The sequence below is a fragment of the Poecilia reticulata genome, linkage group LG21 (genome assembly GCF_000633615.1).
Source record: "Poecilia reticulata strain Guanapo linkage group LG21, Guppy_female_1.0+MT, whole genome shotgun sequence".
NCBI lineage: Eukaryota > Metazoa > Chordata > Actinopteri > Cyprinodontiformes > Poeciliidae > Poecilia > Poecilia reticulata.
In genome coordinates this window covers 16,309,534-16,331,500 of record NC_024351.1, presented here as the reverse complement: position 1 = coordinate 16,331,500, position 21,967 = coordinate 16,309,534, and the positions used below count along the sequence as shown (strand labels likewise).

At 40.0% G+C, this 21,967-nt stretch overlaps 1 protein-coding gene and 2 long non-coding RNA genes across 6 annotated transcripts in view; 2 read left to right on the top strand and 1 right to left on the bottom strand.

The window, feature by feature from the left end:
* LOC103457911 (uncharacterized) overlaps positions 1-2,066 on the top strand; it is a 75,997-nt gene extending 73,931 nt beyond the window's left edge. Inside the window, exon 6 of the long non-coding RNA XR_532499.2 lies at positions 1,473-2,066. This is a non-coding gene — a long non-coding RNA (uncharacterized LOC103457911). The remainder of the gene's footprint in view (positions 1-1,472) is intronic.
* The window catches only part of LOC103457909 (MAM domain-containing glycosylphosphatidylinositol anchor protein 2), a 198,895-nt gene that overhangs the window by 58,488 nt on the left and 118,440 nt on the right, over positions 1-21,967 (bottom strand). For 2 of the 4 annotated variants that reach the window (XM_008398386.2, XM_008398387.2), the window contains exons 7-9: positions 19,245-19,336; positions 18,930-19,167; positions 5,052-5,345 (exon numbers count right to left, since the gene is read on the bottom strand). In XM_008398386.2, the coding sequence (XP_008396608.1) occupies positions 5,052-5,345; positions 18,930-19,167; positions 19,245-19,336 (624 nt within the window). Of the gene's footprint in view, positions 1-5,051; positions 5,373-18,929; positions 19,168-19,244; positions 19,337-21,967 lie in introns of all 4 variants that reach the window. The other 2 variants (XM_008398385.2, XM_008398384.2) reach the window with 1 other exon arrangement.
* LOC103457908 (uncharacterized) lies at positions 13,385-14,618 on the top strand. Its single transcript, XR_532496.2, has 3 exons — positions 13,385-14,013; positions 14,297-14,354; positions 14,465-14,618. It is a non-coding gene; the product is annotated as an uncharacterized LOC103457908 (long non-coding RNA).

Here is a 21,967-nt window from a genome sequence, read left to right as displayed (position 1 = left end):
TCAGTTGAACTAAGTCCAATTGACAATTTATGGCAAAAACAAGAAAATCAGGCAGCACAGAAAGGACCAACATCAAGATTTGAAGACAGTTTGTATGGAAAAACGGATGAGCAATGTACTGAAATATTCAAAAAGTTCCTACATTTCTGTAAGTGCATTTTTTCCCCCCATGTCATTTGAGAAAAAAATTGCTTTGATTTCTTGGACTTTCTAGCACGTAAATGAGGGGGTCTGCAGTCTTTGAGTGCAACTTGAATCAAATGAATGCAAATGACTTAATCTTTGTTAAACCTGTCTGAGATGCCAAGGAGGTAATTAAGTGCAATTAGAAATAACTTAGAAACACGTTTATTGACAATAAGTTGTTTTTTTTAATAGTTATTTTACTCACTGTATTTCATTTGGTGTTCTGTGACTTTGGGTGACTTTATATGTTCTCTGTAATGTATTCTTAATATATACAAAATAAAGGTGAGATTCCTCAATTTCTTCGGGTAAGCTTATACTCATAAAGCTCTAAACAGATTTACAAAATGTGCCAATAAATTAGGGAAGCACTAAAAGCCTGAGCATCGCATGGCCTGTGTGAAATTGGTTTGACCCTGTACATTGTGTGTCAGAACAACGGAGCATTCACAAAAACACTCCAACTTACGTACGTTTTTCATAGAGCTGGAGCAGCTTTACTCTATGTGGGTGGAAGACAGAAAAACAAGGACTTTTGTTTTTTTTTAGATGGAAACAACAACCTTTTTGTGAGAGATTAACTTGTTGTCCAACAGCTCAGTATAGGGGATGAAATACCTTCGTTAAGAAGTCACCAGATATATACAGAATATAAAACAATAACCCTAATTCAAGTGTGTTATAATGAGTTCCTGTGTTGAATAATGCATGAAAACACGACTCTGCATCAGCGCGTTGTCCTTCTCTCCTTCCCTCGCTGCTGTAGCTGCTCACAATGAACCTGAGCACCGTTATTATTGTACTGCTTTTAGAACGTAGTGGTACCTCATAACTAAAATCTAACGGTAGGAAATGTAATTATGTTATTATTACTGGGAGAGAGGTCTGGTGATTAACTTAATAGTTTTAGCACAAATGACCAAGTGAGGAATTAGTTCCTCTGCCTAATTCAAGCTTATGTTTACAGGATACAAACTTATTCTTGACCACTTAGGCTGTTTACTTGCAGTGGCTCATCAGTGCAATTACCACCAAAACAAGAAATTTTTTTTTTTACAATTTTATATCTACATACTCTGAATGAGACCTGCTGCAGTGAAAAAGATTAATTCGCTAACTTGGGTTGGCGGTAAGTTAATGTGTTGGAGTAACAGTGACTCTCAGGGGCCAGCGATGCAGCCCCTCTTGATGCAAAAAGGAAAATTAATTAAACACAATAATCTTGTACTGCTGCTCATTACTTTTTTTCCCACAGTGTCCCTGTGTGTCTGCTTGATGCATGTCAGGAGGCGAGGCAGTTGCTCAAGGGGACAGTCGCTTGGTTGAATCGGGCAGGTGTCACGAAGGATGCGGAGGGGAACAGAAAGGGACGCCTGGCTGAAAGATTTCTCTGCATCTCGGCTGAGGCAGAAGTTGATCACGCCCTGACAGACATCACTATCTAGGACAGACGACTTCTCCATACCTCTTTCCCCGCTCTCTATCTGCGGATTCACTCCCTCTTTCAAGCCCCTGGACCATGCCAAGGCAGTTTGACTAAGAACATTAGGGTGTCACAGCTTGGGATTTGGCTTTGGCAATTCTATTAGAGCGAAGCCTCTAAAGGCAGGCGCCTTCCTTTCCCCCATACCTCTCCTCCTGGCGTCGCCGCTGCCAGCCAACAGATGCAGGTTTTTACATATCAAAGCTGTTGCCTTGCCAGAGTCGTTCCTTCACGCCTCTAATGCTCTTTGCTTCAGAGGACTGTACCTCGGCGCCTTGATCAAGTTACTAAACGCGGCTTTGCACATGGCTCACCACCAAAGGCGGGCGTCTCATGCTGGGACCTGGAAATGCAGCTGAGAAAAGCATCTCAGAGGGATTGGCTTGTGCTTACACACCATAAGACAGGCCAAGAGAAAGTAGGGAAGAGGTGGGGGAAGGGGGGGGGGGTGCTCGCACAGCCTAGAACACAAGAAGGGCCAACTATTGTGCTAATAAAAATAAAAAAAAATAAAAATCACAATCTGAGCAAGATGAACAAAGGTGTTTGTATTTGGTAAATGTAGACAATGGCACTTGTGGATGTCAAAGCAATAGAACAGCTCAAGTGCTTTTTAAAATTGAGCTTTGATGCCAGCTAATAGTCAGAAACAAGAGAGTAGCTCTGCAACATGGCAGAATGATTGATTTATCACAAGCAAGGCCAGAATAAGTCTCTTCATTTTACGTTTTGCTTTGAAGACGGAGAGCAGATGAAAGTGTTGCACGGCATCAAAAACTACAGAACAAGAAGGCTGCTTTATTAAAATAATACCAGATAATAAGAAATAATTGGAGCCTCAGAATGAATTTAGTTAAAAAGAAGAGGGAGATTAATTTTTTCTTCTTCCAGTGTGTACTGTAAAATCTGTGTTCATCAAACAATAATGATGCAACTACATACCAATTTAAATCTCAACAAGAAAAGGAATAGATTAAACACGTGAATTTTTCTTTTCATTCAGCTGAAGCTTTGGGAGTCTTTGCCGTCTCCCTGACAGCGTCGGTACGTGCAGAAGCTAAAAATACAGGAAAAGGGCCACAGCAAGTCTGATCTGGTTTATTCTCACCGGACATTAAGGAGAAGCCACACAGAGAGAGTTGTTATAAGTTACGAGACCTTCACAAAAAAATGTGCTAACTTTTTTTTTTTTTAAGAGGTTGTTCTCAACTTCCCCCTGCTTTATTTGTAGGGAAAATGTAACACCTATAAAACTTAACGGTTTTCACTTTTAGTGCTCACACTAATGTTTGCTGGCTAGTTAAAGTCAGGCAGATTTACTGTCTTAACTGAATGTCCAATAGGGATCATCTGTTAAGACAAAGACCAAAACAAGCTGCATCAGCAAACTTTTTGTAATGACAAAACTGCTGCAATGCTTAATTATTACATCCATCTGTTCAATATATCCATCCATCCATCCAGATTAAGATGCATTGCCGTTTTTTGTAGAAAAAATTGGGGAAAAAAAGGCAAAAAAAAAAATTGTGGTGAAATTAATGATTTTAGCTAGAAAGTTTCTGAACATGATGGTTTTTTTCTGATGTTTCCTGGCTGCATTTGAGCTAAAAAAAAGATTATCCAGAAAACTGTTCGTGTTCATGCTTCTCTCCAAGTAGAGACTGATCCACACGCTGTGCCTGTAAACTGGTTTCTCATGAGTGTCAAGCAGGTGATATATTATCCATTTTTCTTTTTGTAAGACAAGACAAATGATACCATGTTATTAACGTGCATTTTTTTTTTTTGCATTTGTTTAAAAACAATAGCCCTATATAGTGACTATACTCATAGTCAATATAAAGATACAACAAAAACATGTCCATAAAATGTCATCCATTGAAACAAGGAGGGGAGAATTACGTACTAATCCTTTATTGCAAAACTGGAAGCTGGTTTTTGATTCTCTTGGTAATCTTCGATCAAAATATTTGTAGTGGCAGCGCGAAGTTAATCTTGAATCAAAACACACAATGAGAAGGCACAAATCTTCACTATTCATACTTAAAATCTGTTTGGATATTTTTTGCTAAGTGGAAACATTAGCAATAAAAAAAGAGCATATTACTTATAGTCATTTATGGATTTGTGCTCTTAAAAGGGTGTTTTAAAAAAAAAAATCAAACTATAAAAGTCAGCCCCAGGATAATTTAGATATTTTAGTGTTTTTTTGGTAGCTAAACTGTCTGGAAGTTGCTCAAATTTAAACCAATAAAGTTACCTCCCAGCATTCCTATACTGCTCCCAAAGATTCAAGAGTTTTACTGTTCTTTTTTAGTGTTGACTTAAGTTTCTTCACCAAGTTCACATTTTAGCCATGACTGAGTAATACAGCTTAAAACACCATTTTTGAATTTAGGGTCACACAGACTTTTCTTCAGGTGATCTCGCCAGGCTAACTGACTTGGCTCCATGTCTAGTTACGTTTTGATTGATGTGTTTAATATAAAACTTACATAATGTTTGACTGGTTTGCTTTAGGTGGAGAAAATAAATGTGCAAGTCAAAACAGAAGAAAGTATGGATTAACTTCTGCAAGTAGGCCATGAGGAAAACGATGCGAGCTTGGAGACTAAGTCTTTCCAGTTGCTATAATCACTTGCCAGAGAAGAGTAAGAACCGCACATGGCTCACATTCATTTTCTTCCCAGCCATCTTTCGGTCTTTCTTTACCAGAGAAAAACCTCCCTATTGCTGTCAGAGAACGACAGCACTTTGAATCCCTGCTGCTCACTGAAAATGTTCCTTTCAAATGTCCACAAATGAAGACAAAATGAATACCAGTGGGAATAAATTAGCTGCTTGGTAATTAGCCCTGAAGCCATTCTTGAATGCCACCAATCAAAGTAGGGGGAAGGAGTTTTTCAATGAGCAGCGGGTCGGCGGTCGGAGGGAGGCCCGGAGTCAGAGCATGAACTCCTCGGGTCTTCTCAGACATGATCACACACACACTAAAAAACTAAAGACGGCTAACAAGTGAGGACATGGATATCTGCAGCTTTGTGCCTCTGTTAATATTAGTTCTGCTCTCTTCAGTGGATGAATTCCTCTCCGTAGAGCGAGAGCTGGAGTTTCCTAAGAACGACCGGACGAAGGTTGACAAGTGGGAACCGGGGGAATCATTTCACAGCCTTCAGATGCATTTTGGATGGGCATGAATGTACAGACACAGAGGACTAGAACCCAGAAAGATTAATTACACGGGACACAGCAAATACATCACGGTAACAAATGGTGGACCTTATGCAGACAAAGACCCTCTCAAACAGCTACAAGTGGCAGATCACTATACATTTGCATCTTCTTTAGATACGTGCATGACAGACACAACCCGTTTACTCACACTGGACGATCAGCTCCACCACAGCCTCCCGGGGCTTCACGTTGAAGCCGTTGTACTGACTGGTCTGGCAGCGGTATGACCCCGTCATCTCCCGGGAGACGTTCACGATCCGCAGGACGCCGTCATAGCTCTCCATCTGCATGCTGCCGTCGGGCATGGGCGCCTCCTTGTCTGCTCGGGACCACAGGATGATGGGCTTGGGCTTCCCTGAAACAAGGCACTCCAGCTCCACTGTGTCACCCTCACGGGCCACCAGGGGGGACTTGCCCCGGGGGACTGTCAGGCTGGGAGGAACTAAGAAAGAGAAAAACAGAGGAGGGACTGATATGGGGCTCTAGAAAGTCAGCAGACGGGGTGAAAGGCAATGGTTGACTTGGACGGGGAAAGGCAGCGAAAATATATGGGAGGAGGGGGGAGCGAGTTGGAATGACGCAGTCTCAGCGAGACACACAGCATGAACGGATGAACCGTGAGATATTAGCAACAGTAATGGCAGACAGAAGGAAGCAGACAGTCACAGCATGAAGGAGATGTAAGACCACAGTCAACAGCAGCAATGAGTATCAATGTAATCAGGCAATGGCCAACGATGAGTGATGCAATGACAAGCCGATAAGCAACAACCCCGGCCTCAACGAAACAAGTTCAGGTGTTGCACTTCTGCAGAAAATTGCTGTAAACTACAAACTAAAAGTCCCAGGTGGACATTCCTTCTTACACCGGCATTATATGTGAACCATGAGGATTAGACAAATTAGTCCAGCGGAGAATTCACCCGAGAGACAGCGCTCACAAACAAGGAATCGATGCAACCATTGTGCTGTACACCAAAGCTCATTTCCCTTGTTGATGTTCAAGGGAATTCAGTAACAAGATGCGAAATGAACACATAAACCAAAAAAAAAAAAAAAGAAAAGCCAACTGCAGCCTGGTGAGAAACATTTGCATTTGCAGAAACGTTTTCATTCAGCGACGTGGCTGAGTTGCCACAAAATCCTACTATCAGTAGGTCAAGTAAGGAATGCAGCACAAGATTCCTGGTGCAAAAACAGAAACATTTGCCAAAGTGCACATGCCATCGATAAATAAAAAAATGACTACAGTAATTAAAAACGGCTTTACAAGCCAGCTTTTATTTATTTTTTAACCATTAACCATAATATATTAGCAATTAACAAATTTGAGTGGTTGGGGTAGCCAAGGTTGATCAGTGGGTTGAGGATTTTTATTTTTTGTTGTAATCCTTGCTTTTGTTTTTTCATACACAGAAGCCCTCGTCTCTTCCAAATAGTAAAAACAAAGAGAACATACTGTATCATTCAAGCGAGGAAAATAAATCATCAAGAAACTGGAGTCAGAAAATTGTCACAGAAAAAAAACATTTGCCCCGAAAAATTTATAAGAAAAATTTAAAGCTGGAAAAACAAAACGAGACAAAACAAAAAGTACGACTGAATGAAAATGCTTGTCTTACTACAAAACGCCGATGGGTTGGAGGTTAATTAAAAATGTCCAAAACTCACTGAAGCAAACTTTTCATTATAAAATTATGCTACTTAGTGAAAAAAAAATGTGTTTTCATGGCTTTTTGCACATCTTTACCAGAGGTGCCAACAATGTGAAAGTCGCTTTGTTTACACAAGTCTCAGTCCTTACAATAATATCCTACACGGCAGCTGCACATTGATTACACTGAGTTTAAAGGATGACAGCACTTCTGGCATTTGCAATACATCATTTAAAAGTCTATTCTTTCTGTCGTGAAAAATCAAAGATCAAATCCCAGAAGAAGTTTTGATAAAAAGTTGTTTCTGCCCAACAGTTACCCATAAACATGTAACACACCATCAGCGGCAGGAGCAGAACTGTCATTACAATCAACAGAAGAACCGTCTTCTTGCTCTCGTCGGCCTGTTTTCTCCGTAATATTCGCCTCGACGTCAAACTTACATCGACAACTTACACTTCAAGGCTGTTTGTGCAATTTTCCTCATTCACACCAGCATCATTACCGTCTCTTGTCTGAACTTTTTACTCACTCTTGCACTTTTCACCCAACCGCCCTACAGTAAATACGCAAATAAAAATCTTTTAAGTACAATATTAGAGTTTACAAGCAAGTGTTGATAACTGTGATTAGAGGAATATATATATAAAAAAAGAGAAGTAGAAGTGATAGGAGAAAGTAGTTAAAGTTTTAAGTAATGGAGATTTGTTGTTTTTTTTTGGGAGGTTTTTTTGTAAGGGTATTTATGTGTCTCAGTTTAAGAGCAGCAACTCCAGCAGGTTGAATCAGGCCGTCTGGTTTCTCATCAAGCTTGCTGGCCAAGTAAATTTGTTTAATTAGTAAACCTGGCAGAAAGCGCCAGCTCCTAGAGTGCTGTGCAACATGCATTTGTGTGTTTATGTGTTTTTGTGTGAGTCCAAGCTATCAGTAGACTCCAAGACTATTTTGTAGCGCTGCTCCCCAAAAACAGTTTACAGCCAGCTTTTCACGGGCCGATAATCTCCTCAGCAATGATGAAACCCTGTTGTGCTTCCCTGATGATTTTTGAATCACTGTCATTCTGTCCAAACAATGCTGCAGCTGGAAAAGAATCAAGCCAAGTTGGAGGGATTTTTCTGTTTGTTTGTTTGTTTTTTGCCTTTTTTTTTTTTTTTTTTTTACTGTGATGAAATCACATGCAATCGGAGAAAAAGAAAGAGTCAAGAAATACTTATAAAAAAATATTTTGTGGCCATTTTCTGTTTCATTGAAGGTAAAATCCTGCAGCCATTTCAGAGCTTCATGGTTTTTTTGTTGTCCCCCTCCCCCCAATGAGCACGTCTTTATCACAGTGTTATGATTGTGCTTAAACACCCACTCATCAGAGAAGGAAATCACATGTGCAGAGAACAGAATAATAAGGATGTAGGAGCATCTCCATGGGCTGTGAATTGCAGCAAGAAATGCTTAAATCTTAAAGCTGAATTTAGGCCAAAATTACTGTAATCTGTTTCATGGCAACAGTTTTCACACGTCAATGGGAATCTTTCTGCAAGGACAAACTGGCAGCGTTTTTCTTTCTTTCTTTTTTTGTTCTTAATCAATTCAAGGAGACATGAGAACAAAAGAGTAACCAGTTACACTAGAGGCCAAAAATGTGGATGCAAGAAGAACACATTTGTACAAAACGTTGGCATATTTTGCAGCAAATTAAACATGATTAATCCATAAAGAATCACTCAACAAATTATATTTTGCTTTAATCATCATGTTTGGCTTAAACACCATGATTTAGATATTATGTGTACTTTATTATTTTTTTCCTCTTTAGACTGAAATTGTGTCTTCCAAATTTTCTCAACCATAAAACTAAGTTGTTTTTTTTTAAATCAACATTCACTCAGAAATATGTAGGTAAAAACAGCAAAAAGGTGCTTAGAGATGAGGGCAAACTCAGTTAATTCACCCCAACATCCAAAGATCTCACAATGGTTTTTAGCGAAAGCCCTTGTAAGCACAATTTTAAGTTTTAATCTTTCCATTTTCGGCTCGACTGGCCAGTTGGAAACATGAAAATCAGATCTCAGTTACGATGAGCGAACAGATGATATCTGAGGGCTGACACCAATCATCTTCAATGTGGAAGTTGCTAAAGAGGAAAGGACATTCAGAGCTAGCAGGCTCCAGCTTAAATTATGGAAGGTGTTTAACAATTAATACCGAGGAAGCAAAAAAAAAAAAAAAAAGGCGTACGAAGCAAATTTAAAATGCAACTATATTTTCTATGGAGGCATGTTGGCTCTTTATGCAGGTGCCTACTTTTAAATGGAGGAAGTAAGCCTTCGGCCTATTTAAACCTCAGTTTGTTGCGGAAACGTACTGAAAACACTGTCAGCCTTCTTTTTATTGTTGACTTAAAGGATATCCATTCATTTCCTCCAGGGAACACACAAAGAGAGACTGCTCTTTACGGGAGTTATCATGCTAATTGCCAATATAAGATGCTAAGCGAATCTTGAAATATCAACTCTATTCAAATTAAAAATAATTATTTTTTTTTACTTTAACATTTGCAATTGTGTGACAGAGCGGCTGCTCAAGCAGGAAAACAGAAAACAACTGGAGATTGTAAATTAGCTACACAATTCTGATCTGAGGTGCACAGATCAAATTAATTAAAAAAAATTAATTAAATAAAAAATTTAATTAAAATTTAATTTTTAAATTAAATTTAAAAATGAAATGTTTAATTTATCAATGAAAATCATCTTAAATACTTCATAAATAATTGGAATGCATTTAGCATACATACTGCAATTATAATGATATTTACATTTTTCATTAGGACTTGTGCTCAATTTTTTAACAAATTAGTAATTATGAGAAATCTGACAAACTGGAGGAGATATGGCTAACACAGTATCTTGTAGGGTATGTATGAATGTGTAATCTAATTAAGGCTGACCTGATATTCAAAACGTGCAGAACACTATCAACATTTGGCTCAAGTTGTGGGTTTCAGGACAAGAGAACTGATCAAATGCTGAAAAAAAGAGAAATATACTAAGTATATTGCATTAAATGGTGGTAAGTAATCAAATTAAGTTCATTTCCATGTTAATTTCTTACATTTATTAAGTTGTAAAGTTAAACAAATGTAGATAAAGTATGTTTGACGAAATCCATTCAACTATATTCATACAACTACTTATTAGGTTGGAAATCTATTCTCTTTTCTCAGTGCATTAAAACGCTTTAGTCATCGCCTCTGAATCTGCATCTACCATCCCTGCAGTCAAACTCATCGACTTCATCCATTTGTTAGTTCAGCATCAAAAGAAGAGCAAAAAATTATCGTCACGGCAATAACAACATGTTCATTTCATATTGATACATTTCCTGATTTTTATTCACACACCGTCTCGGTGGAGGCAGCCAGGTGTTAAGTGCTGACGTGCTTTTCTCCATTTTAAACGTCCTCCGCGTTTCCTCGGGTCCAAGCGGTAAAACAACAGCCAGCAGGGAGCAGCGGGTAACCGTCAGCATATGGAGGAGAGGTGCATTCGCTGAGCTGCCATCTTTACACCTGGCCTCTTCTGCCTGGATTAGACAAATAATTACTGTAGTCTGTCCACAGATTTTGGCAGCAGGAATGCTGGCTATCAGCTGCTGCCATTTCTCACCTCGCCGTCACAGGAAAGCAAACACCCCCCCACAAACCTGCTTATGCCCGTCTCATCTCAGCTCTGCATTTTTATCCTTCCTCCTGGTGACCACCCTGTCTCTGAATGACCGTTGAGATGCTGAGTGTGGCGGAGGGCCTGCTGCTGGTCTTTACTGTGCTCTCATTGTGCCAAAGCCCTCCAAATGCCAGTGATGCCTGCGGGGCACATTCGCTCCGTGGGGATGCTTTCGCAGTGCGCGTCTGCGTGGCTTTCGTGTCCCCGCCGTCGCATGTGTGTGCATACGCGAATCTCTTCTTGCCCACGGGTGACGGTGTGCTGTGATCCCGTTTCAGCTCCTCGGTGAAACGCGTCTCGTTGCGGCGTTTGGAAACAACACACACGTGTGTGTCTTTTTTGTGGGCCTAAATCAAGAGGGCCCCGTAAAGTGGCCGAGGTGCCGCCATGGATCTCTCGGGGAGGGACTCGGTGGGAATCATCTTCAGAGCGGAGAGGCTGACGGCTGGTGCCTTTCAGTGGGAAACTGTGGCGCGAGAAAACATCAGGCAATTTGCATTTTTCTTACAGCGGTGGCATTGAAAGCAGCGCGAATAAACGTCTTTGAGAATAAACATTCCCACTGCCCCTTTTCTACTAGGCGCTGTGACATCACTCCCCGTCGCCATGGCAACACAACGTTCTGAACTACTGCAGACTGTGCAGGGAGTGTGTCTGTTTGTGCAGGATTGTGCCGCTCAGACAGCTTGAAGCCAACGAGTTGGTCACAATGTGACAGGACTCTCTGTTCCTCCGAGCCCCGGAGCTCTGGGGACGGAGAGCGGAGTCCCACGGCTCCGCTGTGGGCATATTTGTGAAAGTGTGTGTGTTTGGCATGCGAGACGGGCTGCGGAGGGGTACCGTTCCGCTCTCCGAGCTGCTGAAGTGTTATAAATATCCACAGATGTGTTAAAATTGCTGTAGCCTGCTGATAGACTGCAGCGACACACTGCTGACCACAATAACACACCACTGAGTGGATGGTTTATTGTTTTTTTCTCTTTGTTTTGTTTTTCTTCGTAGCTGTGTGCATGTCCCCTAAAATTTTCTAACTCTTCTTGCAATCGTTCACTTGAGCCCCTCGTGAATTCATGTGGCTCATATTGCAGAGCAGCAGGCTTTCAACACTCACGCTCTCATGGGCGGCAACTTGATTTGTTGCTACAATGCTCTCTTTAATGTTGTTGTTCTGCTTCTGTAAGGTTTTTTTTTCTTTCTTCTTTTTCCACCATGCATCCAACCAGGCTGAGGAGCAGAAATGCTCTGTTTAAAATGCCACCTCCTGCACGACGGCTTTGTTCTTCGTGAAGTAGTGAGCATTTTCACGTGACGGAGCAACATCACTGACGGAGGCTTGACGGTGTCTAATGAGGAAGGGTTCGTTTCCTTGTAAAGTGTTCCTCCCAGATGATGGCCCGCCCACCCAACTAATTGCAACTGCAGTGGGTGCAGCTAAAGTTACAGGCTGGTTACCTTGTTTCATCATCATTTTATGGGCTTAATATAAAAAGAAAACTGCAATTACATCTTCATCGGTGACTGCATTTTGGTCTGCTGCCTTTTGATTTATCTGAAGACACTTAGAGGTATGTTCACAGACAATACTTTGTCTGTAGACATTGGAATGTCAGATCCAATATCTGCAGTCGACCTTGAAAACATCACAGGTGTCATGTTGACATATGCTGCCAGGCAGCTGTACATCACTGAGAAGGCAAAACTGTCATCAGCTGTTTCCATATGACTGATTTTCAGGATGGCTTCATCCCACTGCCGTTCCCAGGATCTTTGGAACCTGCCGCAAAGATCCATTCGTGCTGAAAAGTTTGTGACATACGTTCAAATGTCAGAGGTGATTCAACTGGACATTTCACATTTAATTGCATCCAGGTGGCTTTTTCGTCAATTCTGGGACAATTCTATGAGCTCTGACAAATTCAGAACTTTGAACTTTGCAAAGCAGCAACATTTAATTAAAGTCAAATATCTGTCAATGGATAACTTGTACATTACGACAAATAACTTCTACATTTGCTTCTCAGAAAAAAATCAAAGACTCTGCAGGAGTCCATTGTAATTCATCTGAATGAAATTCAATTGAATTCAATTTAATTTCAGTCTGTGCAGTTTAACTTAATTCAGTTCAATTAGTTTTAGGTATCACGCTGAGTTATGCAAAAACACTATTGAGCCCAGTTCAACTCACATTTCTCCCATGCTATTCAATTATTTCCAGTGCCATTATAGTTATCATTATCATACCAAACTATAGGGCACACTGGGTTCTAAGGCACACCATTAACGAATGGTCTAGTTTAGATTTTTATTAATATATATAGCACAGCAGACTATAAGGTGCATTAAGTGAAACAAAACAGTCAGATAAGTCAGCCAAAACACAGTACGCATTACTCCACAACGCTCCTGACTGCTGATGTAACATAACTAAAACATTTTGACTGAGCGCCGTGAACCACACAAAATCGCTTTGAGCTCAGTAAGCACAACCAGAATCAATCCATATTAATTCCTTATATATTGTTCTGTTTTACTCCAGAACAATATATAAGGCGCTCCGGATTATAAGGCACACTCTCATTTTTTGATGAAATTAAAGGCTTTTAGGTGCGCCTTATAGTCCAGAAAATATGGTATATTGCATCTCTTTACTATACAGTCAAATTACACTCAACTCAGATGTATACAATTTGTGAAAAAAAAAAAATTGCTAGAAAGTTGTCCAGGAAAACCAACAGAGATCAATTCAGTCTCCTTAAAAAGTCCAAAATGTGTCATTTATTATTATTTTTTTTACTTTTAGTTTATTGTTCTGACAGTGATAGATCCAAAGTAACTTTGCATGTAAATTGGCTATTTGTTGTGATAATGAACCGAGAGAAACTGGATGGTCTGAGGTTAGTAAATGGTCTACAGAATATATTTCTATCCATGAGACTGTTAAGAAAAAATACACAGAGACCTTCTGAAAAAGTACATTAACATGCTGCTAACCTTCCCAACTCTGCTCAGCAGATAGTATTTAAACAGTTGCTTCCCTTCAAAGAGAGCAAATGACACCTGGCTATGGTCATCCTACAGATGAGTCAGGCTTATGTCAATTTTTTTTATCTTCATCAGGGTCAATGGATTTGCTGAAATCAGCACAAAGAGCAGTCAAATTGTCATAGTGTATTTATTCATGTGGTGACTATGCATGATGAATCATAGTCAAACAGAGAATATAATCTGTCAATAGGGAGTTAGACAGAGATGAGTCCACTTGCTATAAGGTACTGATTAATTAAATTGTCAGAAAAATGGCTTGCTGCGTACTGTGTTCATTAATCTAGCTCATTTTAATCAAGCGAGCAGATAATTATCTAAACAATTTAATTGGATGTGTTTTTGAGGTTGAAAGAAACGCCCGTTAGCGGCAGAATCCCAGGTGTGTTTAAAAAAGCTTGAAACAAAGTGAACGTCACTAACTTTTTGATCATCTGTCCTGCTGAGAACGAGATTCACATAGCACGATAATGATAAATGGCATCAGCACATCAGCTATCGGCAAAGTCTTTGTCTGAACCCGGCTTTAAATACCAACTATCCCTCCGCGCCGTATTCTGCACTGCGTTAGAATTTTATCTTGACAAACGCTTCCGATCTGATTTCAAATAACATTCGAGTCACAACAACACCGTCACCACCTGAAGATCTCGGACGCGTCTAGTCGCTGCGTGTGAACGTTTGCTCCTGACAGGTGTAACTTGTGTTTTCTGCTGGAACTTCATCAAGTTCTTATCTCCTTTCAGAGATTTCTGGCTCTTGCGGTTTTTAATCTTGACGATCTCCAAAGGGGAGGTCTGTGTCCTCGTTTCAGACCACACTCATAAATATGCATCGCCCCTGGAATCTCTGGGAGCAGTGCTGAGATAAGAACTTGCTTATTTAATGAGTTTGCCGCAGCAGTAAATATTAGCGCTGTTTTACAAAAAGGAAAAGTTGTACAAAAATCTGTGTCCCTAAATATTCTCTTCGGCCAGGGTCGGACCCAACCCCTGGTTTGGAATCAAAACCGGGAGCCAAAACCGAGAGAGCCAAGTGAGCTTCACCCTCGTTCCCAGCACAAAAACCCTGGCAGATCTGCAGTGTAATCTCCTCTAAACACTTTTATTAAGACTTCTAATTGCAGCTCGGCTTTCTCCCTTCAGGAGAACAGGCAGAGGAACAAATACCGAGCTCATTCATCGCACAACAGGCTGCAGGCGCGTAGCAAAGCAGAGGCACAAGGCGCTTTAGCTGCACGCTGCAGCTACAGAGCTCGGCAGAGACACTCCACTGATTCGTGGCGTCAGCCAGACTGACAGAAACAGCCCGCCCACATCCAGGTAAATGCAGCAGGAATCGTAACAAAGCAGAAACCACATTTCCAGTATAATTCCCGATGACAGATGCATCTCCATGCCAACGCGTTCCTTTCATAGCATCTCATTCCTGCCTTCACGTGCGACTGGAGCAGTGAAAGCTTGGGAAGCAATCAAACCCGAGCCTGAAGGAAACCTTTCATTTTATCCAATCACAAAGCAGTCAGTCATTTTCTTTGTTATTTCTCCAGTCAGACAGCTGTATTCTTTTATTTATTTATTTCTGCACATTAAAGGATCTGCACTAATGTGTTGGCAACGCTCAGGCACTCCAAAAGAAGAGACTGCACTACTTAAAAGATAATGAGGAAACAATCTTGGCAGATGCAATTGATCCCACTGTTTTAAAGCACAAGGATTATCAAAGGATTATCTAACAGTAATTATGCACCCAAGGTCGACACGCAGCTTTCATGTTCACTTACTGAGTGGCAGCTGAGGCGTAAGAGAGAAGCAAGGTACTGACTAAAGGTAAGGCTGCGTGAATGCGTTTCCATGTGTGCTCGTGAGTTTTGCCTACAAGAGGCAAAAGAGCTCCCTATGAACCTAATCGTTGCTAAGTCACATCACAAACCCCGGCCTTCCTTATCGGTACCAAACACATGGCGGTAAAGTCAAAGCAAGCGGAGATATCTACTCTGCCTGCAGCAGCACCGACTTTTGGAATCCCCCAAACGGATAATCTGAAGAATCAGGGAGGAGTGCGGTGAAACCCGGAGACTTCCAGGGTTTGTGTGCGCCATGATGTAGCATGAACAAATACTAGAGCAGCTTAAAAGACATAAAATATTGCGTAAAAGGGCAATGTTTCTTGCCAGTCACCCAAAAAGTGAAGCTAAGCAATTTTGATGATTATGGGTTACAGACTATGCCGATCCAAAATTCAGTACCTGAGAAAATTTGAAAACCGTGAAAAAGGTTATTAATCAAAGCTCATCGTGTCAAAACACCTGCATGAGGGAAGTCTGCTGAGAAGCTAAATGGAGATGCTGGTTTTATTTTCAAACAGGACTTGCCACCTGCCCACACTGCCAAAGGTACCAAAAACTGGTTCTGACCGCAGTGTTCCTGTTCTTAATTGGCCAGCAAACTCCCCTGACCCGAACTCCTTAAACCTATGGGCTGTTGTAAGAGAAAGATGAGAGAGACCAGATCCAACAAGACAGATAAAGTAATCTGCGGCAGCGCCAGGAGTTGATCGCCTCCGTGCCACGGTGCATTGATGCAGTTATTCATGCAAGAAGAGGCCCAAACAGAAATGTACAAACCTTTCAGAAGCCTAACATTTGTGCATCAATTTTTGATTAGTCTAATATGATATTCTAATTTCCTGAGATCCTGAACTACGGGTTCTCTTTACCTGTAAGCCATAATCGTTAAAACTGCAAATAAACTTCATATATTTTACTGTATGTGCAATAGATCTCTATAAAATAACTGTTTTGATTTCTGAGATGGCTGACAAGAAATACTAAACATTTACAAAGTATTTTGGAGATGTACTGAGTGACATTTCAATGAGGATTTTAGAACGAAGTCCTTCTGTCATTAACGGTGTCATTTCGTTCTGCTTGGCCTTCCATTACTTTGTTTTTCCAACAAAGTGTGGTCGTATTTAAATTTCCTGAATGTCAGCCAAACAAGACATTTGACAGCACATTTCCTCCCTCTGCTGTTATCTTTCAGATTTCATACTCCTGTCATTTTAGCACCTACGCCTTGCATTCTTTGACAATGACTGACAGGCAAGAGAGCAGTGCGGACTCAAAAGAACAGTGAAAAGCTTTTGTAAAACTTTTTAAGTAATTGAATAGTAAAACACAGCGTGGTCGAAATGGAGATCCTGGAGCGAGGCGGACTGATGTGTCATGCAACTAGCAAGCCGCTCATGTTGTATGTATGCTGGAAGAGTGAAAGCAGCCAGTTGATGGAACGACGTTGAGCATCTGATGCCTGATTTGTCCGACGGATGAACTCTGGTTTGAGACTACAGTTACCGAAACAAAGTTTCGTTTTTCTTGGGTTAAATTTTGGGGTTTATAACGCGACTTTCTTGCCACAACCTCAAAAATGTGGTTGGTGAAGGACGTTTGTAAAGTCCCTAGAAGTAAAGAGATTGTTTCTTTCATTATTTCAGCACAAAATCCCTTAACCACGATTAACATGTCTGCGCAATTTCAAATAATTTTATATCAAGGTTAAAGTTTCAGTTTCACTTCTGAAAAAGCAAAAGAAAACCATCTAAACTATTGGCATGTTATATATTCACATGTATATTACATGGATGACTTTGACGTCAACACATACAAGTAAAGCAGTTTTCCAATGTCTAATTAAAATTTTAAGTTAATCAGAATGACTGAAAGCTTTTACTAAGTGATCCTTGGCTTCTGGTTTTGCTTGAATGTAATTTTAATGCCCAATTCTGTAAGCCACCTTGCAAAATGGGAAAGACAAGAGAATATAGTAAGGCAGGTGAGAATGACTACATTTACATAGATACCAATAATTAGGAAAGGTCAAAACCAAAATTGTGACAAAAAAATATGGACAAATGCTCATGTTTATCTTGTAACCTCGCATGATAAGCAGGATTCAGGGGAGGCAAAAATGATCTAAGCTCTCCATTGGAGAACTGTAGTAAAAAGAAGCATCTTGGTGTCACTAAGTCTTTTTAAACAATTTATTTGAAGATTTTTGCAAGCACCTTCACCAGGAGTGCCAATTAATGTTGACGGTACTTCAATTATTGAAGTGTTCAGTCGTACACACTTGAAAGCAGATATTTGCATACATAACAACCTTTTTCCTCTCACTGTCAGGAAATGTTTAGGGTTTTACATATTATTTATATTTGCTAAATGCCAAAAATCAAAAAATTTTAGTTTTTGCTTCTTTCTGTGATATTATGGAAAAATCAGAGGAAATCAACCAAATGGCCAGAAGGAGAATCCGTGGAAGTTCACAAAGATTGGTACATCCTTGAATCAAATTTCCAGATTCCTGAAGGTGCCACAATTTATCTGTTCAAACAATTTTATGCAAGTATAAACATTGTGGGATTCAGAAAGAAGGCCGGTTTTGCATTCCAGAAATGAACTCGCTTTGCTGCAAAAATGAAAAGCCTTGTGAAGAATGTTAAAGCCGGTGAAAGAGTGTTATTATCCACGGTGAAGCGAATGTGTTTAGGGACAAAAACCCTTCATTTTTGAAGACAATGTCCTGTGGTCTCAAGAAAACGGAAATTGAACTGTTTACCCTTAATGAATGTTGGAAGAAAAAGTGGAAAGGTTGTAAGCCTGAAGACACCATCTCAACTATGAAGCACAGAAGTGACAGACATGTTGTGGGGAAATTAGTTTTGCTGCATACGACCTTGTGCACTTTGCAATATTACATATGGCATTATGAAGAAGAAAGACCGAAGCAACATCACAAGACATCAGCCAGGAAATTAAAGCTTGGACACAAATGACAACGACCCCAAGCAGACAGCCAAGTTAGTTACAAAGTCACTCAGGAGCAGCAAAGTCAACATTTTGGAGTGATCGTCACAAAGAACAGAACTGAGTCCACTGAAACTTTGTAAAAAGAGCTGAAAAGATGTGGGCAACTAAATCTACTCAGTTGCACGAGTTCAGTGAAAATGAAAAGAGAGATATTGCAGCAAACTATTAAAAGAAGGTTGTTGAATGACCAAAGTCATACAGATCAAAAGGGAATTCTACCAATCAGCAAGTAGATGTATATCAACTTTTGAATGTGAAGAAAGTCTATACGAGATCTCAAAAGACTTATTAAACTGATATAATGGGTCTTAATGAAATAGAAAGAATTTTAGTAACTGGACCTCAAACAGAAAAAAAAGGTGTTTGATATCATATCACATAGTGAAGGAAAATGTTTATGTGTCACTGACACATAAGTATCCTTTAAATGACCTGTCTCCTTTAGCAATGAATTAACATTTAACTTCAGCTACAGTTATTTCTCAATTGTTTTAATATCTTAGCGTCAACAATCATATAAAATATATAGAAAATGTCCATTATTCAAACAGAAATGTCCAACACCCCAAGCCCCCCAAAAATTACTACACGTACAAAAATACTTCATACGAAAGTCAAAATCGCTTTTTAAAGCTTCTTTGTATGGGTGAAGTAGCTGTAGGACGCATGTCTGATGGGATATGTTGCATGGAGTGGTGGAGGTTTTAAAATCTGCCTCTGACACAAAGGGGTGTGAGGCTCACCAGTTGTGGAGGAAATGTTGACGTCGATGCTGATCTCAGGAATGCCTCCGCCCTTTAGCGCAGCCACACAGGTGTACGTGCCAAAGTCGGTAAACTTCAGGTCTATGATGTCCAGGTTGGTGGTCCCGGGCGAGATGTCGGGGTCCGTCTGAGTGATGACCATGCGCTCTGAACTCCGAAGGGCACGGCCGTTCTTTAGCCAGCTAAATGTCAGCTCCTCTGGCGGCGTCGCTTCCACCTAAGAAATACAGCTCAGTGTTACTGGACAGCTAATTTATCTTATTGTGTTCATGCTTTATATATATAATGTCACACCTGACAGGATATCTTGACTTCACGCCCAATCTGGATGTTGTCATCGTTGTGGTAAGGGTCAGGGGTGATCCAGAACCGTCCTTTCTTCAGAGCTGTAAAGGAATATTTATGTTAAGAAACGTATCCACCTTTGTACACAACACATGTTGCCAGAGACGTTTATTGTAGCTTATGGCTCTCCTTGTTATATTGACGCCGTGTTTGAAGTGTACTCCACAGGACAGGATTTTATAGATTTTCAAATAGATTTTTCTTCTGTTCTTCATTTCAACCTTTCCCAGTGCACATACTTAAACTGTGGATCAGTGTACCCTGTCTCTAGTGAACATATTGTAAATATAGGCGTTTTGATCGCTCCTTTAACAGTCTGCCTATTTATCTTTAGTTGAAAGCTTTTAAAGCTAGTTTGGTAAACAGATCATCATATTAGCTTGTCAGGAAATGCTCTACGTCACATATGTCAAAGTCAAGGCCCGCGGGCCACATCCGGCCCGCAAATCAATTATCTATGGCCCCCTGAATGATATTTAATTACTATGAGAACCGGCCCGCAAGCCAGAGCCGCCCGCTCGTGTTTTGCCCGCAAACACTACATTTCCCATAATGCAACGGTAGCCCGCGAAGTGACTACAGCGCGCCCAAACGGCTTCATTATTCATTATTCAGAGCCTCACCCCGAACATTGATGAACTTGTACAAAAGATGAGACACCTCCAAGTATCAGGCTCAGCCTCAGACAAGTGAGCATCACAGAGCAGTAACGTATTTTCAGTTTATAAGTTTCAGTTAAATTTTTACATTTGTTTCTACAAGACGTGATTTTTCTTTGAATGAAGTATTGTTTTGTCTGTGTGCCATATATTTTTGTATTTTATTTTATTTTATTTATTTTTCAGTTGAATGGATTCAGGTAAAATTGCAGATAAGAGCCATGAGAAAGAATACAACTGATTTGATTTATTTTTTTACTTTACTATTTGAAAGCTGTGATCGGTAGGATCATAGAGCAGCACAGTAATGCATTTTCAGTTTATAATGCATGCACTTTGATTTATGCATTTATCTTGATATTAAGAAACATATTTTGTTTTTAAAAACAATTAAATTTGTTGCTGTTTGCCTCTTGAAAAATGTTTTCCCTTGAAGTTACTGACAGAGCCATAACAAAATATTGCTTTATTCATTTAATCGTTAAATAATATACACTGTGTTAGGTCTTGGTTCAATAGGCTATGTGCAATCATTTCAATATGTTTTAATAAACATTAAACCAGTCCGGCCCTCGGCTTGTAGCAAATTTGTTTTTTTGGCCCTCTGTGTATTTGACTTTGACATCCCTGCTCTACGTTGACTTTCAATATTCAGTGACGTGCGGTCAGGGGAGGCAGGTGAGGCAGAGCCTCACCTGTCATCATGTCATCAAATCTGATGATTTTTTTTCTTCAAAATCGCTGAATTTTAGCATTTTCCCATTCAAATGCTTGGAAGCGAAGCCGGTGAGGCAGCAGTGAGCTGAGTCTCTCCTGGGATTGCGCAACCTCTTGCTAACAGCACCGGTTGCCATTCTATGAGAGCATGCTCCTCCTGTCTGTACGTCGCCAATAAAATGGTTAAAAACCTTTAATGTATAAACTGATTTTCCATAATTTAGCTTATGTATTTAATGTACTGTGTTTTTATTGTCACTGTGTGTGTGACATGTTTCGTGTGCTGAGGAGCGATCAGAAACGGCAGAGAACAGATTAGAGGTGAGGCAGGCAGTTCTCRTGCCTCATCGCTGGGGGCGCTCATGATCCCAGACATTGTGACTCCACAACTGCAGAGTAAGAGACGGTAACAGTGAGTTAGCCATACAGTAGCTGCGCTGACATAGAGAGCGAGAAAGACGTGGTTTTGAGTTGTACTTTAACGGTTTCTCCCTTTGCTGTTAAGCACAGCACAAAATTAATAATATCTACATGTCTAAGTTTGATTGAGATAACGAAATTATTCTGCGGCGGCGGCGCGGCTAAGCATCAGATGTTAAAGAATAGTCTTTTTACCCTCCAGCATTGTACGCATGCGCGAAATTTCCATATGTAAACAATAACATGTAGGGGGTCTAGATTTATAAATCCGATTATAATTAAGTCGGTGTCTCACCAGCTATGAACCTCACCGCACGTCACTGCAATATACGTATCACTTTGGAGCCGAGTCACTTTCTTTTCTTTTCAGATCATGAGTTTTCACTTACAATGCAAATACTTTTTGCAGTGATTGATCAAATACTGCATTCCACATAGATGCAGATGACTACAAAAATCTATTGTTAATCTTTCTCCTTAGTTCAAACCCTTACATTTATCCAGCCCATATTTGGTGTTTAGTTCAATTTAACATTACTTGTGTCTATGCTTTAAAAGAACGTTTGGGGTTTGTTTGAATGCTATAAAGTTACATAATTCCTCTAAAAACACAAACTGTTTAACAGGCTAACATTGAAATGGCAACTTTTTATTTGAAATATGCAGGCATCCTTTTTTAATAACAATTTGACATTTAAAAATGAATTCTAACAATTTGTGAGTTAATTGAGAAAGAAAATAGTTTTTTTTAAATGAGAAATCTTTTTTTCCTCACCTGTTTTTTGCATATAGTTTCCACTATAAGCTATAGTTTCTACTATAGGCTATAGTTTCCACTATGGGCTATGCTCTTTGTAAATGCACCTGTTTAGGTCA